The sequence below is a fragment of the Myiozetetes cayanensis genome, unplaced genomic scaffold (assembly GCF_022539395.1).
Source record: "Myiozetetes cayanensis isolate MyiCay16 unplaced genomic scaffold, myiCay2020 scf17, whole genome shotgun sequence".
Lineage (NCBI taxonomy): Eukaryota > Metazoa > Chordata > Aves > Passeriformes > Tyrannidae > Myiozetetes > Myiozetetes cayanensis.
In genome coordinates this window covers 2,554,369-2,569,773 of record NW_026087378.1, presented here as the reverse complement: position 1 = coordinate 2,569,773, position 15,405 = coordinate 2,554,369, and the positions used below count along the sequence as shown (strand labels likewise).

The following is a 15,405-nucleotide window of genomic DNA, read 5'->3' as shown; positions in this document are numbered from 1 at the left end:
AGTTTAGCAGCCACAAAACCAAAAAGCTGTTTGTTTGCTGACCTCACAGACAATATGGAATTCATATGGAATAACAGGCTTTTGTATTCAATAATAGCATGAAGACATCCAGAGAGTAATTGGCAGGTTTTGCTCAATGCTGTAATATATTTATTTGTTTCTGTGTTTATAATTGTGATTAATTGATATCTGAATTTGATGAGGGAGTATTGAACTGGGATCAAAGAGCCAGGCATTGTTAATCTAAATGAAAGCAAGTGTTTGTGCCACCAGTGTTAATGTGCTTTACAGTTAACATGCTTTACAGTTTAATAAATATTACAGGACCAAATGACAGCTTAATAAATATTACAGAACAATTCAGATACAGAGTAGTCAGTGTAGATGTTCAGAGAAGTGAGAAACAGGAGTGTGTATTGAGTCTTCCTTTCTCTTTAATCTGAAATTATAAAACTAACCCTGTCAGTTTTAAGTGCTCAATGTCTCTGATTTTGTTTTGGCTTTTCTGTGTGTTGTATTTTGTGACTTTTTTTTCTCCTCTGAAATGTTAAAAATAAGTGAAAAAGGAAAAAAAAGTAAGCATATTTACACTTCTTATCGCTCACAGATTGCAGAGTACCTGTGGGTGGCTTAAAGCAGCTGTTTCTTGTGGTTGCTTAACTTTCTTCTTTAAAATAGAGAAAGAAAGGAAAAAAAGCTCCCAAAAACCACAAGAAGTCTAAATGTCAGAATCTAAATGAAACCCAGAAACCTTTTCTCCAGGTCACTCGCTCCTCTGGCCAAGTACATTTATTCTCTCTGAGGGCTCTGATCTGTTCCAGCCAACAAGCAGTGATTTAGCCAATCCTCATGCCAGTGTTATGACCTCTCCTCCTGCAGGTGCAAACAACTACCACAGTGAAAGGCAGGGCTGCCTGCCACAGTTTTATCACTTTTGGCTGGAGTTTGCTCCTCTGGGGCAGAGCTGGGCAGGACCTGGCCCTGCTTTGCTGGGTGGGCTTGTGAGTAGCAACCTGGACAGGGGCAAGGAGAAGTTCTTCAGCTATCCCAGCTAAATTTGCCCAAACCATTTCTTCACCTCCTCAGCCACATATGGAAAAAGCAAGAGGTTTCTTTCCAATTTTTACTCGTTAGCAAATCTGGGTATTTTTTACGTGGGAAGATTTCTTTTCCAGCAAAGAATTTTGTCATGAGGATTTCTCAGGACTTGCACAGACCTGGGCATAGTATGCCATGAGAGAAAGACATACATACTAATAGCAGCTCCAAATAATTAGTACCCCAGTGGGTAGGGTGCTTGTGCTTCTCTGTATTTCTGGCTTTCTCCAGGATCTTTCATTTTGAAGTTTATGCATGCTAACTGTGAATATATTAAAGTCTCTATCGGCAGTAAGGCTGTCCTAATTAAGGAGAGTGTAAGAAGACTGTAAGAAGCTCTCTCTCTTTCTGGTCCAGTGAGCAAGAAGAGATTTAGATGATTTTCAAGAGCTCCAAGTGCTGAGATGGATAAACTGAGGGGCTGTGAAGAAGTGCATCCAGTCATGTTCTGTGGTGCACAGGAGCAGCCAATTCCCAAAGTGTGCTCAGAGAATCAACACTGTGCAGAAATGCCAAGGCTGGAAAGGACCTCTGGAGATCCCCAGCCCAACCTTTTGGGCTTGAATGATGTTAACTAGGAGCAATAAAATTAGTTGGTGCTGCTTGTGAACACGTTAAAGGATAACATAGAGCTTTGTAATGCATTAAGGATGAATAGGAATAATCTCCTCTATGCAACTCTCCAGCATGCTTCAGTCTTAATTGCAAGCCCTCCTGCAGGAAGAAGGGAAATAATTAAGGCTGGTTTGAGTCTGCTTTTCTTTGTACTGTTGCATAACAGGAATAAATATAATTCTGTCAGTTGTGTTGTTACCAGGGCTCATTCAGAAATCAAAAGATGACAGTGTTTTTGTTTTATCGTTATTTTTTGAACTCTTCAATGGGATGATAATTTAGATAGAATGCAGTTCTCTTACAGCATTTCATTTTTTTTCTCCTCATCCATTCAGGTCAATTATTTCAATTTCTAAGGATGCATCATGTGGTTCTTCCCTTTCTTCTCGATCTGTGCTGCGTTGTTCCTCAAGGATAAGTCAGGGAGAGTAGAGTAAACCACAATGTGGCAGCAGCATTGCTCACTTCTGTTATCCTTTCATGTTTTTAGGTGACAGTGAGTGACCCCAAATATAAGAGTGGCTTTCCTGCCTCAGAATAATGGATATAAAAGACAGAAGACACCGTTCCCTGACGCGGGGCCGCTGTGGGAAGGAGTGTCGCTACACCAGCTCTTCCCTGGACAGTGAGGACTGCAGAGTCCCCACCCAGAAGTCCTACAGCTCCAGTGAGACACTGAAGGCCTATGATCATGACACCAGGATGCACTATGGCAATCGAGTGACTGACCTGGTGCACAGGGAGTCGGATGAGTTCCCAAGGCAAGGTAAGTTTAAAGGCAGAGCTGGTTTCTCTTGCACCAATACTGGGTAAACAGTCTCTGTTCCTTGCTAAAATACACCAGTGTTACAAGGAGTTTGAATGAAAGAACTGTAGGAGAATGGATGCTATTTCACCATTATTTCAAGTGTTTTGTGTTAAATTAGAAAGTCCTTTCTTTTCTCAGCTTTTCTGGGACTTCTGGAATTTGTAAATTAGGCAGAGAAGGATTTGCTGGTCTAAACACCTGACAGACACAAATGCTAGTGACCCTTAACCAGATGGTGTCTTTGGCATGGATCTTGGGGTCAGCCAATATGCTAATTTTGTATTCTGTTTCCTAGGTTAATTTTGGGATAATAATGGCACTTTCACCTGAATTTGTCTGGCTTCAACACATTACCTGTACTGGAAAGATAAATAAAACACTGTGATGGTAAAAACCCCTAGGGCCAACATACATTCATTATTAGCCAGCTGCCTTGGAATTCCATTCCTGTGCTGAACTGCTGTGTTATTGAACAGAGGGAATGGGATTGCTGGTTCCTCTGACTTCATTTTGTCACTGCTTACCCATAGTGTTTACCATCCACCTCATAAAAACTGAAAGGAGGAAACCCATCTAATTACTTTGGTAATTGGCTGTAATATGTTATTGCAGCATCGAGCCCCTAGAACTAATATTTGAAATTACCTGCCTGTGTGAACTTGTAAGCAAGGGAAGAAATCTCTTCTTTTATAAAATGGTCCTTGCTTTAAACACCTGTTATGTCCAATAAATTGATGAACAAGGAATTTAAATGGTTTTTTTAGTTGAAAAACCTGTGAATGTGCCTTTGCACTGTTCACACACACAGTTTTACTCTCAGGTATTTGCTTCTCTCAGTAAATTGTAAATCTCTCTGTTGAGACTATCAGTGAATGTGGCTTCATAGGAGTGGTGTTTAACCATCTGGTTAACTCAACCAAATGGCTTGGTTAAATTGGTACTCAGTCAACAATTAGGAATGGCTTTTACATTTCAAGGACTTGGTTTACTTTCAGTTGAAGGATCAGCTATGGTTTATATAAGGTAAGGTGTAGGCAACTTTGAGGCATAAATGTGTAGCTTTTGTGTTCCCTCTCAGTGGAAGGTAAACTATCTAGAACATCTTTAATTGCAGAAACTCTACTGATTTATGTATGTGCTTGTTGATGGCATGTGAGAGTTCTCTGCTATACATTTCTAGTGTTGTGACTCAGAATTTTAGGTTATCACACTTGTTTGTGGAAATCTTTCAATGAAAGGTCATTCCTTGTGCTGGATATCACGTCACACGTTGTTGAAAGCATTCTGCCAGCAATCAGTGTCTGTCCTCACCTTTAGATCGAACTATCTAATAATTAGTAGTGATAATTAAACCCTTGTCTAATCCCCTGTTTCTCTCACATTTGTGTGCAGGCATTTGGGAGTGTTTGCTCTGTGCTTGGTCTGTCAAACACCCAGTTCTGTTTTCAGAGGGAATCTCTGTTCTTGTAGGGTCTTTCTCTGCTCGTGGGTGTTTACCTAAGATAACACATCAAACTGCATCTGGATCGTTTGAGCCACTGGAGCCACCTTCAAAGTGGTTCCTTCTGCCTTGGTGTACAAGAGTCATCTAAATATTACCTTTCCCTATCTGGGAGATTGATGCTTCATCTCAAGTGCCTCATTTTAGTTCCCAAGTCATTATTCAGCATTTCATGATGGTATTTTTCTCTCGATTATTGATTTGACAACTGTTCATCCTCCTCCTGCTCTTAATGTCTTCTTATCTGCCCTTTTTATGAAGGGGAGTGCAAATTGTTGGTAACTGAATTGAAACACTCAGATTTTTTTTATTACTATTTTTCCCCTGCTAGTCTGTGTTGTTGTGTCTAAATGAGTAATGTTAGAGAACCAAAGTAAGGGTTTTGGTGAGATAATACGAGCAGTAACTCCTTATTTTCTTGCTTTTGTTAGGTTTGGAAAGCAAATTTCTTGAGAGAGTAAGTCTGGATGATGATTCTTTCTGATTGAACAGTTCTTCTGTTGAGATGAAATTTGAGATAATGTGGCAAGTAGATCCAGATTAAGACTTGGTAGATGTTCTCACTTTCCACATTAATGTTAAATGGATAAAAATGTGGCTCATATAGTAGGAAATACTGTTCACTTCATCTTATGCTTGCAGTTTCCAGCTGCAGACATCTAGGAATTTATACATGTAAATTTATTCTAAATTGAGTGGGTGTTTTGATGGGATTAAATTCTGTGGGAAATAAACATGCTTAAAACAAATAGTCTTTTGAGATTTTTTTGTTGTTTTTCTATTATAAAAAAGCTTGACTTTTTTTTTTTAAAGCAATTGCAGATATAGTCCTCAATATTTGGTCTCTTCTTTTAGCAAAGCTAAATATATTTAACTTACTGCAGTGTTTGGTTTCTCCATGGCACTGGAAGTGCTCAGAGCAGCTGTTTTTAGCTGCTGCCTGATCCTGCTTTACTGGGTTTGGGAGATCTGTGGAAGTGCAAGGCCAAGCTGCACTACTTCCATTATGGTTATGATGGTTCCTCAGAGAGGTGCTGATAATCCAAACCATATTCAGAGCTCAGAGGTCTCAAACAGTCCTTCTTGGGTTGCTGCAGTATTTTATTGTCCTTCTGCTCTGACTTGTCTCATGCTTCCTGAAGAAGCTGATGTCTGAACTATCAACACCTGCCTGGGCTGGTGTGAATAAAGCATTTAATAGGAAAACTGAACAGCTGGTGGAAGTTTAGCTCTGAGAATAAATCTTCAAAACTTTGCCATTGTTTGCATCTTTTGAAATAAGTTTTGTATGCTCATGTTTTGACAAATCTGCCAAAACCAATGGAAGTTCCTCTTTGCTGTAGGTGCTACTTTGGTGCAGCATTTGGAAATTTTGGCGTGAAGTCATGAAGGATGGCATGACTGATATTGCCTGAAACATCTTAGTCTGGCATGACTTCTGCTGTGCTTTTCCTAAGATGTTTACATGTAACCTCAGGAATAAATTTCCCCTTTTAATCTCTTTTTTTTTTTTAAATCATATCAGTAATAATATTTGTACCAAGTAATTCAGAATAAGTTTAGTATTTTTGTGCCAAACTTCTTTTCTGAAGATCTTCAAAACAGATGTGCAGAGTCTTGGCTAAAATGACAGGTCCAATGCATGTTTGAGCTATTCATTGTCTTAGATTTTCCCTAATTAAGTTAGAAATGTGTCTGTAAGTCAGTACTTGCCCTGGATATTCATCAGTGAATCGATCTGTAAAGTCCTTCAGTGGATCGGAGAGAGCGCTCAAACATTACAGGATTTATTTAAAGCCGAGGAGTCCTTTTTGAATGCTGTATTTTAAGATGAATAGAAACTTTTATACTTCCTGCTAGGATATGTCAAAAGCTTGAGAATAGTTCTGCCATCTCTGAATATCTGGAATATTTTGCAATCTTCTGCTAATACGTGAATTTCTCTATAGGCCGTGTATTTTTCCACCAAAGTGAACCAATTATCAAATGTCTTTTTTTTTTTCCTTTTTAAAGAAAATTCTTACTTTGACTTCATTTGCTGACCCAGCATGGGGAAGGTAGATGTTCTTTAAGGCAAAGAAATGAAGATTTTGGAAAACCTTTCTTTGAAGAGGTTTCTTTGAAAGGTTTTCTCAGCATTTATTCTCTAAGCAATTTGTGTTTAAAGGCTGAGCTGTTAAGAGTTTTAAACTGAATTTCAAAGGGGTGATTGCAAACCTGGCTGTTCCAGAGCTCCTCACTTGACATTCGTAGCTCGTGGATTTTGTGTTTCTGCCTGAGCCAAACTCTGGGCTTCAGCTGATGCAGAATTTATTAGCCAGTTGTTACACTGAATCCACTCCCTTCTCCTTCTCAAGTCAGATCTAGTTTAGCCACAAATCTCTGCTGTGAAATGTTAGAACAACCAGTGTGTGTGACTGAAGTTATTGAAATTAAGGCTAAACCCCCCAAATCACATTAAACAGGACCCAGCAGTCTTGTGAAATATTTAGTATTTTTTTTCACCAACGTTGAATTGCTTTGTGTGTCCCAGCACCTCTCTGTATGGTGAGATCATTTCAATAAAGAACAGCAGCCGATACCTTCCTGTGTGTCAGCTCCAATTCTATTTTTTGTTCTTTTATACTTCAAAATTACGTGCTTTTTGTACCCTGTTCAATACCATAGCTACGTTAACAGGAGGTTAAAAAATATAGTGACAATGATTACAGCAAATCCCTTATAATGCCCCTTAAGATTGTCTGCAATATTTATTAACATCAAATAGAAAATTAAGTTATTGCAGTAGAATTCTCAGAGAGGGACACTTGGGAAGTGTAATACACTCAGTTTCTTTGCCATGAAGTTGTGTTACCATGCCATACCAATCACCTCTTGGCTCTTTCGTGCTGCATGTTTTCTCCTTATATATTCAATAGGTTTCTTGGGGAAAAAAATTAATAATCAATTAATACAAAACCCCAAACCAAAGCAACCCAGACCAGTTTGATGAATCTAAATTTTATTTGTTACAGCCTATTCTAGGGCTGCTCTGATTGCTGAGAAAAATGAATCTTTTCTCCTCTGATTGTTGTTCACATCAGGTGTTCAGTGTCAGCAGGGAGTCACGTGCTGCTGTAGAGGGGACAGTCACTGGTACAGGTTCCTGTGCTCACTGCACTTTCCCTCACTCCTTATATTCCCAGTAACACCAAGATGGGCTTTTGATCATCTTGTCATCAAACATTTATGTATCCCTTCCAAACCCAACTGAGTTTTGGCAATTTTAGTTTTAGTGCTTCTTTCCAGAACCTGTGACCTTTGGAAAATTAAATGTTTGATATGTAGATTTGGATTCAGGACATTAAATAACACTTTTTCTTGTATTCTGGTTTTCTTTGTCATGTAAGGTTTTTGAGTGGCATTCTGCAATCTGTTACCTTTTTTTTTAATGTCTGTACAGTTATCTAATCAAACAGAATTTGAGGTAGAGGCAGGTGGCAGAAGCTTGAGAAGGAAGCCCTTAACATGGAATTCAGGTGTAGGGGAGCTTATGTGGGAGAAAGGCTTTAAGACAAGTTCCCTGTTAGAGCCAGTGCTCGTAATGTAACTTAAATTCTCTTGAATCAAGACTTAAATTTGGGTTTAATGGTTCCCTAAGAGATACGTGATCCCAGTGTCAAATATTTATTAGGATGAGATAACTGCCCTCAATGTCTCTTGCCTGGGAAGCGCAGCCTTAGTGAGAAATAAGAAAAATATATAATTTGTGATCCTTATTTAATAAGGGAAAGCTGCTGAATGAAAACTCCCTCCCCTACCTTCTCCCTCCCCAAGTCATAAAAGATGATATGGTTATTATTGTTAAGTGATTTCAAGACATGAAAGCACTTTTCATCTGTGCTTTCATCTGCGTTGAAGTTGTTAATAATGGAGCTGTGTAGCAGCATTACTAGACTAGCAAATAAATAAAGGTATAAACCTTTATAGCAGCTTTTCCCAAAGATGCTTTTAGGAAAGGAAAAGGTAAGAAAGTCTAACCCAAAGCTAACATGCCTCCTGCATTTAAACGCTACCACCAAAGTGGTCTTTAGAGCTGTAATAGTAAGGTGATCTGATAAATAGTATATTAATGATAAATGTATATTAGATCCAAATCCTAATAAAAACCAGAAATGGCTTTTCAGTGGAACATCATGGGGTTGACTTTGAGTCCTTGGGGTACTTCCATCTAAATCTGCACACACTGTTTCCTCTTGGCACTTTGTGGACTTTGTTGGTGTTCTGATTTGTAGTGGTTTGGTTTGGTTTGGTTTGATTTTTTACCTTTTTGAGCAGCAAGCTCCTCATTTGCAAATGGTAGTTTAAATCAGCTGTGGTCATCTCTCACGTTCCACTTCCCTTTTGTTCCCCTTCCATCCTCTTCCCTCGGCATTTCACCGTTTTCCATCTCCAAACACTGGGCCTTAATCTGCTGGGAGTGCTTGGTTGCTCAGACCTGCTGGGACCGACCGTGGGCAGGTCAGACTGACGTGGACTCGCTGAATGAAGGTGTGGCTCTCCTCTCTGAGCTGCTGGCCCCCTTGAGAAGCTGGGATGCTGACAGAGGACTTCAGTAATAATTAACGACACCAGCGCTGACAAACACAACACTGCTTTAATATTAATATGGATTTGTAGAATAAACAACAGCCAGACATAATACACGAGTGCTGTGTACACACAGTTTCTCTCAGGGAATAACTTTTTATTCTTGGCAGTTTCTCCCTTCTGATCATTAGTAAAAATCAGCATTTGTTTATAGTTTAAGTTAGAGACTCAGAATGCAAGGATTTCTGATGCAAATATATAGGTGTGTACAGACTTACGCTCCTTTTTTTTTTCTCTGAACATATATTTAGCTTTCAAAAAGCTGGTTTTTTACTGCTGCTGTACTGGACTCCTTATTAGTTGATGATTAAGTTGAACTGGGTTCAGGTTTTTTTAACTATTTACAAAGTTACATGCTCATTATGTAAACTACATATAAAAGATAACTTCTAAAAAGTAGATGTTATCCACTCATGTGGTTAACACACACTGGGAATAAAAGAAAATGTTAAAAATCCTTAGGTCTACTCTAGAATAGGCTTAGTAACCATTTTAATGCAAATACCTTTTCAAAAGATCTTCTAAATTAATAGGAATTATGCTTCCTATACTTCATAGCTTCCAGTTGGTGTCAAGGAAAAAGATCTTGTGCTTCAAACAGAGTCGTATTTGCTCACTTATAATGCTGAGTTCTGACTGAGTGCTGAGGAAAACCTGTTCTCATGGACTTTCCCCCTCCCCTCATCCCTTTACTCTACTTTGTAATAGATTTCTAAGACCTTGGATACTGAAAATAATCATTTTTGCTCCTATAAACCCTTCTCCATTTTCCCATACACACGTGCACACGCTCTTCTAAGAAGTTTGTAATATCTAGGCACATCTGTGGATGCTCTTTCTCATAGTAAAATCCACCATAAATGGAAATAATGTACTTCAGGGGAGAAGAAATCATGATTTTATTTTTAAAAAACATGTTCTAAATTGAAATATTTATTGATTAATTCTACTAAAAAATGACTACCTTGTATAAATATTCCTCCTTTTCTGTGTTCTTGTCTTCAAAAACATTTATAGTTTAGAAGTCTTTTTTTAAGGTCTGTTTTTCAGCGAGAAGTGTTTGGAAGATAGGCTGATTACTTGTGAGTGTTCTCAAACTGATAGAGATGCTTAGATGCTTTTCTAACACACCTATTAACATTGAAATCTCAGCTTTCAACCCCCTGAGCTGTGTTTGAACTGGGCACCTCTCTCCCTGCATCCTTGGCATGTTCCAGGAAATGAGTCTGCACGAGTCGTGTGGTCCTGAATTTGCATTAATGAATGTTGTTTCATTTCTCTGAGCTGGGGAGCCCCTCAAAAGCTTCTTTTCTGGTAAAAGGAAATTAGACCATTTGCTTCTCCTCCTCTTTCTCATAACACAGGAAGAAAGAACTGCTCAAATAGAACCAAGTTCTGTAAATATTTCACTGACAAAGGCATTTATTTTGGATTATGCGCTGTCCATCTCTCCAGTGCCACATGTTTTTAGGCTTGGCATCTTCATTAAAAATAAGGAAAGAATTAGATCTTTGTGTATTTGTGGAGTGTGTGGAAGATGGTTAAGCACCAGAGTGTGCATTGCTCCAATTCACAAGTCAATTTTCAGCTCAAATGCTTTGGGAACAGGTTTTAGGTGTGTTTTTTGTTTGCTCTGTAATTGTCTTCTGTGCTTGATTTTTTCCCCCCCTATTTTCTTTTGACATATCCTACTCCCGGGGACTAAATTCTACACTCAGAGGACAACTGGTTGGTCTGTGGTGATGATCACTGTGTTTGTATTTGTTTTCTCGTCCCTGTTTGTTCTCCTGATACCTCATACGGATGATGTGATTTTTAGAAGCTTTTCAAACTCTGTGACTGGACCCAAATACACACAGTTTACATAACAAAAACGTAAGTAAATTTTCAAACAAGCAAAAACACCACCCAAACCTCATTTTCTTTCTTAGAGAACCGTGGAGATTTTGGAGTTGAGTCAAAGCACTGATGATCATTTCACTTAAGCCTATAAATGGAAATCAAAATCAGTAGAAAAGAAAACAAGAAGGAAGAATAATTGGGTAAGCAGGGCCCAGCATTTTTCATTTGTTTTTTTGTTTTCTATTATTTGTCTCTGGATACAGAGTTTCAGGTAAGAAGGCCTACCATTACCTTCCTTGACCTGCTAGCAGGTTGCTCATCAACTTTCATCAGGTTATTTCTACACTGATCCCAGTCCTCTGCCCTTGAGTGAAGCACATTCTGGAGCTCTGGAAACATCAACAGCCAGAAAATCCATCCTTTCAGCTTCTGGGCAGCATCTGTGGGAAGTCAGACTCCATGTTAAGAGCAGATACCAGCTTCTCTTTGGGTTTTGGAAACCCACCATAGCCAGTGTTTTTGTGTACAGATTTAATGAGATGCTGCAGTTAAGTCAATTGTCTGTTCTGTGAACTCTAAGTAGAGCTCTTCAAGCATCTGCCTCCATAGTGTCATCTTCTGTCACAAATTCCCATTTGTTGGTGGTTTCTAAACCCTTTCCTGTCTTTTAGTTTGGCTCTAACAGAGGCAAAAGGTACCACAGCAATGCCATGGACACCCCAGTGCCATGGATAAAGATGTGCTGAAGAGACAGAGCCTTGTATACAGGGAGCCCTTTGATACTACTGTAACATTTGTAAATCCAACTTCAAATTAGCTTTTTCTGGCAGCAGTCAGTTCCTGTTGAGCTGCTGATCCTGTAAGGTTCCAAAATTATCTAGATAGCTGACTAGACAAAATAGCATGCAGATGTTTTTATATATTGACTTTTCTTATTTTTTTTTTTTTTTAATATGAGTGCTTAGCTGGAAGTGACTTACAGTGAATGCAGAAGTACATGTCTGTGAATGCAGAGCATATTGGAAGCAGAGATTTACTGTCCCAAAGTGTAATGCTTACTCAGCCATCTGATGAGATCTGAGCACTAAACAGTTTGAGAGGGATGCATAAAGCTGTTTTATTACAAGATGCTGTTATGAATTGTAGCAGCTTTCCTTATGGTATACTGCTGTTGCCAAACAAGTTGCAGGAATGTAAGCAGTTTTATTTGTAATTACTTGCTTACACTTCCTTAGAATAGTTGGGTTATAGCTGTTTGTGATTCCTGCTCCTCTGCTGGTGGCAATCCCTACATCCTGTTTAAGTCAGAAGGAAAAGATATCTTTTAAAACTGTTTGGAGAAGAGCCTCTCTGAGGAATGCTGCTGCTTCCATGTGATATGGAGCAGAGCTCAGATGTTTGTGTGTGTGACAGAACCTTGTTAAAATGGATGCACAAAGCTTACAGGGGGAAGCTCAAAAGAACAGTTGTCTGTTTCTTCCTAATGCAGTGAAAAGTGAAGTAAAAAGATAAGTAAGAAGTAATGAGATTTCATTTCAGCTGAATTTGAGCAAGGACAGAAGATGGAGAGAGGAATGACCCATCTGAAGAAATGTTATGGAGCAGTACAGTTTATGACCTACAATATCTTCTAAACTTTATTCAAAGCCTGAATGTTACAAACTGAATTTGACACTGGAAACTGTTGTTGACACAGCACTGAAAGCAGTGCCTGTTGTCTCGCTTCTGTGCAACTACCACTGCCTCTGATGGTGCTGGTGAGCTGCTTTTCCTTATGCCAGTCAAAGGTGTTCCTTAGGACAAATTGGCAGAGGAAGATATTTGCTGGAAGTAGTTTGCAAGAGCAGAACAGTTTGATCATCAGTACTGAAATATCTCTTGAGTGTTGTTTATCCAGTGCAATTGTAGAATTTAAAGACATGTCCAATGTTAAGAAAATTTGAGCAGATATTTAACAGCAGTTGTATTTTTTTCCCCCACTATTCCATGTGAAAAACGAAGAATAGTATTTGGTCAGTGCTTACCTAGAAGTTAACGAGGTGTGTGCTGGCTGGAAACAAGTTGAAATCTTATATAAGTGCTCTGTTGCAGGGTGATGCAGTTCAGTACTGAAATAAAAATTATCAGTATTTTAGGTTTTTCTGCTCAGGCCAGAGGGAATGTTAAGTTGCATAATTTAGAGGGATTAAAAAAAAGGGGACATCATGTAGAACAAATTGCATAAATTTTATTCCTTCGAGCAAATGGCCAGTTCTCTGGTAGCTGGTCTAGCACACTGTACTCACTTTTGGAAATTACTTGCAATAGAGTACTGTGTTTTAAAGATGGCATTTAAAGATGACATATTAAATTTTATAAATAGAATAGTAATATTTCACATTACGTAGTTACAGGAGCAAAAAGCCACTTTTTATGGACAGTAGTCAATTTGATTTCATAGCAATGTCCGATTTGCTGTTGAAGTTTTTCTGTCCCTGAGATAGGCATTTGAATGATAGGAAAGCAAAGCTAAAATGGTACTTAATCTCTGGGGGGCAGACTATTACCTTTGACTAAAATTATTCACAACATGCTAAAAGTTTGCTACACAAAAACTGATAATCTGGACATCATTCTTGCTTAAACAATCTTACCAAAGACTCGGAGAGGAGGAGAGGGTAGGAGTAGTCACATAGTTTCTTGTTTTAAGGGTTTGGGGTTTATTTTCTAATGAGGCTGTTAAATTTGGTGCAATTATATTTTGACATTAATTTTAAAATCATTACAGCAAATAACATTTTGTGTATAGTTAGGCAGCTAAGTGTGTGAGCTCCTATTAAGTTTTTTCCTAAATTCTTACGAACACGAAAATAAAACTCATAAGGCATTATTACCAGTATCTGCTTCAAGCACTGAATTTATAAAGTAGATTGTTAATAATATGAGGAATGATATATCACAACTGTAATGCTGTGTCTTCCAAACTTAATGAACAGTTACAATTTTTATAATGAAAAATTAAAATAAGGTTGAAGTGGTTTATAAGACTGCCTACAGATCTAGCAGCAGTCTAATTAGAAGAAAGAGCATTACATTTGAAGGGCTTGGGAATATATATTACCAAGTATTGACAGAGGACTAAAATCCTGCACTTGTGTTTAGGATTGTTCAAATGTGGCCTATTCAACCAGAACACAGCACAGAAAAATGAAATGCTATTTGCTCTCTGAAATCACTGTGTACACAGCAGATTGTGGGTTTAGATGTCTTCAGTACTTCGGTTACTGAGTCTCCCTTGTTGACTCGGTGCACCAATCTCTCATCTGTGTGTGCCCGTTTCTTCACCATTTCTGGAGTAAAATGAACCTCCTTGCTTGGTTTTGCTGTTCCCAAAGCGTGCTGAGGCTTTGGTTCCTGGCTGTGCCTGTTTGGGGTGATGGCCCCAAAGCAGCACAGAGGAGGTGCTGGATTAATACATTAAGGGCTTTGTGCAAAAGGCCGCTGCCCACAGCTGTTTGCCTGGCACAGGCAGCACCAAGGTGAGGCTCAGCTGGGTTTTTAGAGTTCACCCTCAAAGAAAACATTAAAATCCACACGATGCTCACCTTCAGGCCGTGGGAAGCTGCTGTGACGTGTGTGCCCTGTTCCTGTGTTGCAGGAGTGTCAGTGCAGGGCTGGGAGGTGCTGCACTGAAGGGGAGCTGCCTTCCCTTCCCGCAGGAGGGAGGCTGGGGAGGTTGACAACACAGGCACTGAGATGAGAGTTGTCATACTGCACTTCCCTCAACTTGTGTCCTCATTTTGTGTGATCCAGAATGACGGGAATTGAGAGTATATATTTGGAATAAGCTGCATTTGTGGTTATCAAATATGTCAGCCTTGCTTTTTATGTTTATATGTCGGGTTTGTAACCCTTATAAGCTGTTATTGCATGACAGACTCCTTTGTCTTAATTTTAGTCCCTTAAATTCATCATCTTCCTTCATTTTTTTGACAGCATAACAATGTTATACCTTGATCCCAGTATATCTATCCCACAGAGGGCTATAAAAAATTCACTGTGTGGCATTTTCTGTGGCCATCACTACACTAGGCAGGACAGTTCTTGTTAACAAAATTCCTCTGAAGTATTGTTTTAGAGTGAATTTTCTGTTGATCTCTTTCTTTCCTCACTATTTCTATACCTTGCAAAAACATAATGGGATGGGATTTATCCAGTTTTTCTCCAGTATCTCTTTTACTGCAGAGGATCTTGGTATCCAGCTTAAGAAAATTTATACCAGAAAATATTTCAGAATTGCGTCAGGTTAACCTCTTACCATATAGATGTGATATTTATAAAACAGGAACTTTGGCGTTCTGAGAGGTGATGATGATCTGTAGAATAAGATGGGATATCTGTGCATAGAAACAACTTGAAATATGTAATAAATAGAGTGACTGGACAGAATAAAGAAACGTGAAATTGAGGTAATTTCTACAAGTGTAATATTGTGTTGTAAAATATACAAATATTGTTTAAAAGTACTGATTCAGTTATTGAATCTAAAGTATCCCTTTGCCCAGCTGTGGAGTAGTGGACTGGGAGAATAGGAGGTTTAATTTAGATTCAATTTTTCTTCCTCAAAATTATGATTTTCCTAGTATATCATGGTTTTGAATGCTATTCTATGAATATTTTAGTTATCCCAACATCATGATTTTTGTATCCTCATTGCTTAATCTGTAGTTGTAGAGGGTGAGTTTGATATCTTTTTCATAGAATCATGGAATGATTTGGGTTGGAAGGAACCTTAAAACTCATCTTGTTCCAAGCCCTCTGCCCTGGGCAGGGATCCCTCCCACCAGACCAGGTTGCTCCAAGGCCCTTCCAACCTGGCCTTGGGCACTCCCAGGGCTGGGGCAGCCACAGCTTCTCTGGGCAGCTCTTGTAC

At 38.8% G+C, this 15,405-nt stretch overlaps 1 protein-coding gene across 13 annotated transcripts in view; it reads left to right on the top strand.

Moving 5' to 3' along the window:
• Window positions 1–15,405, top strand: part of TENM2 (teneurin transmembrane protein 2) — a 617,318-nt gene that overhangs the window by 134,768 nt on the left and 467,145 nt on the right. For all 13 annotated transcript variants that reach the window (XM_050312365.1, XM_050312379.1, XM_050312377.1 and 10 more), the window contains one exon: window positions 2,204–2,479. In XM_050312365.1, coding sequence (XP_050168322.1) covers window positions 2,254–2,479 — 226 coding nt within the window. In that variant the 5' untranslated portion in view covers window positions 2,204–2,253. The remainder of the gene's footprint in view (window positions 1–2,203; window positions 2,480–15,405) is intronic.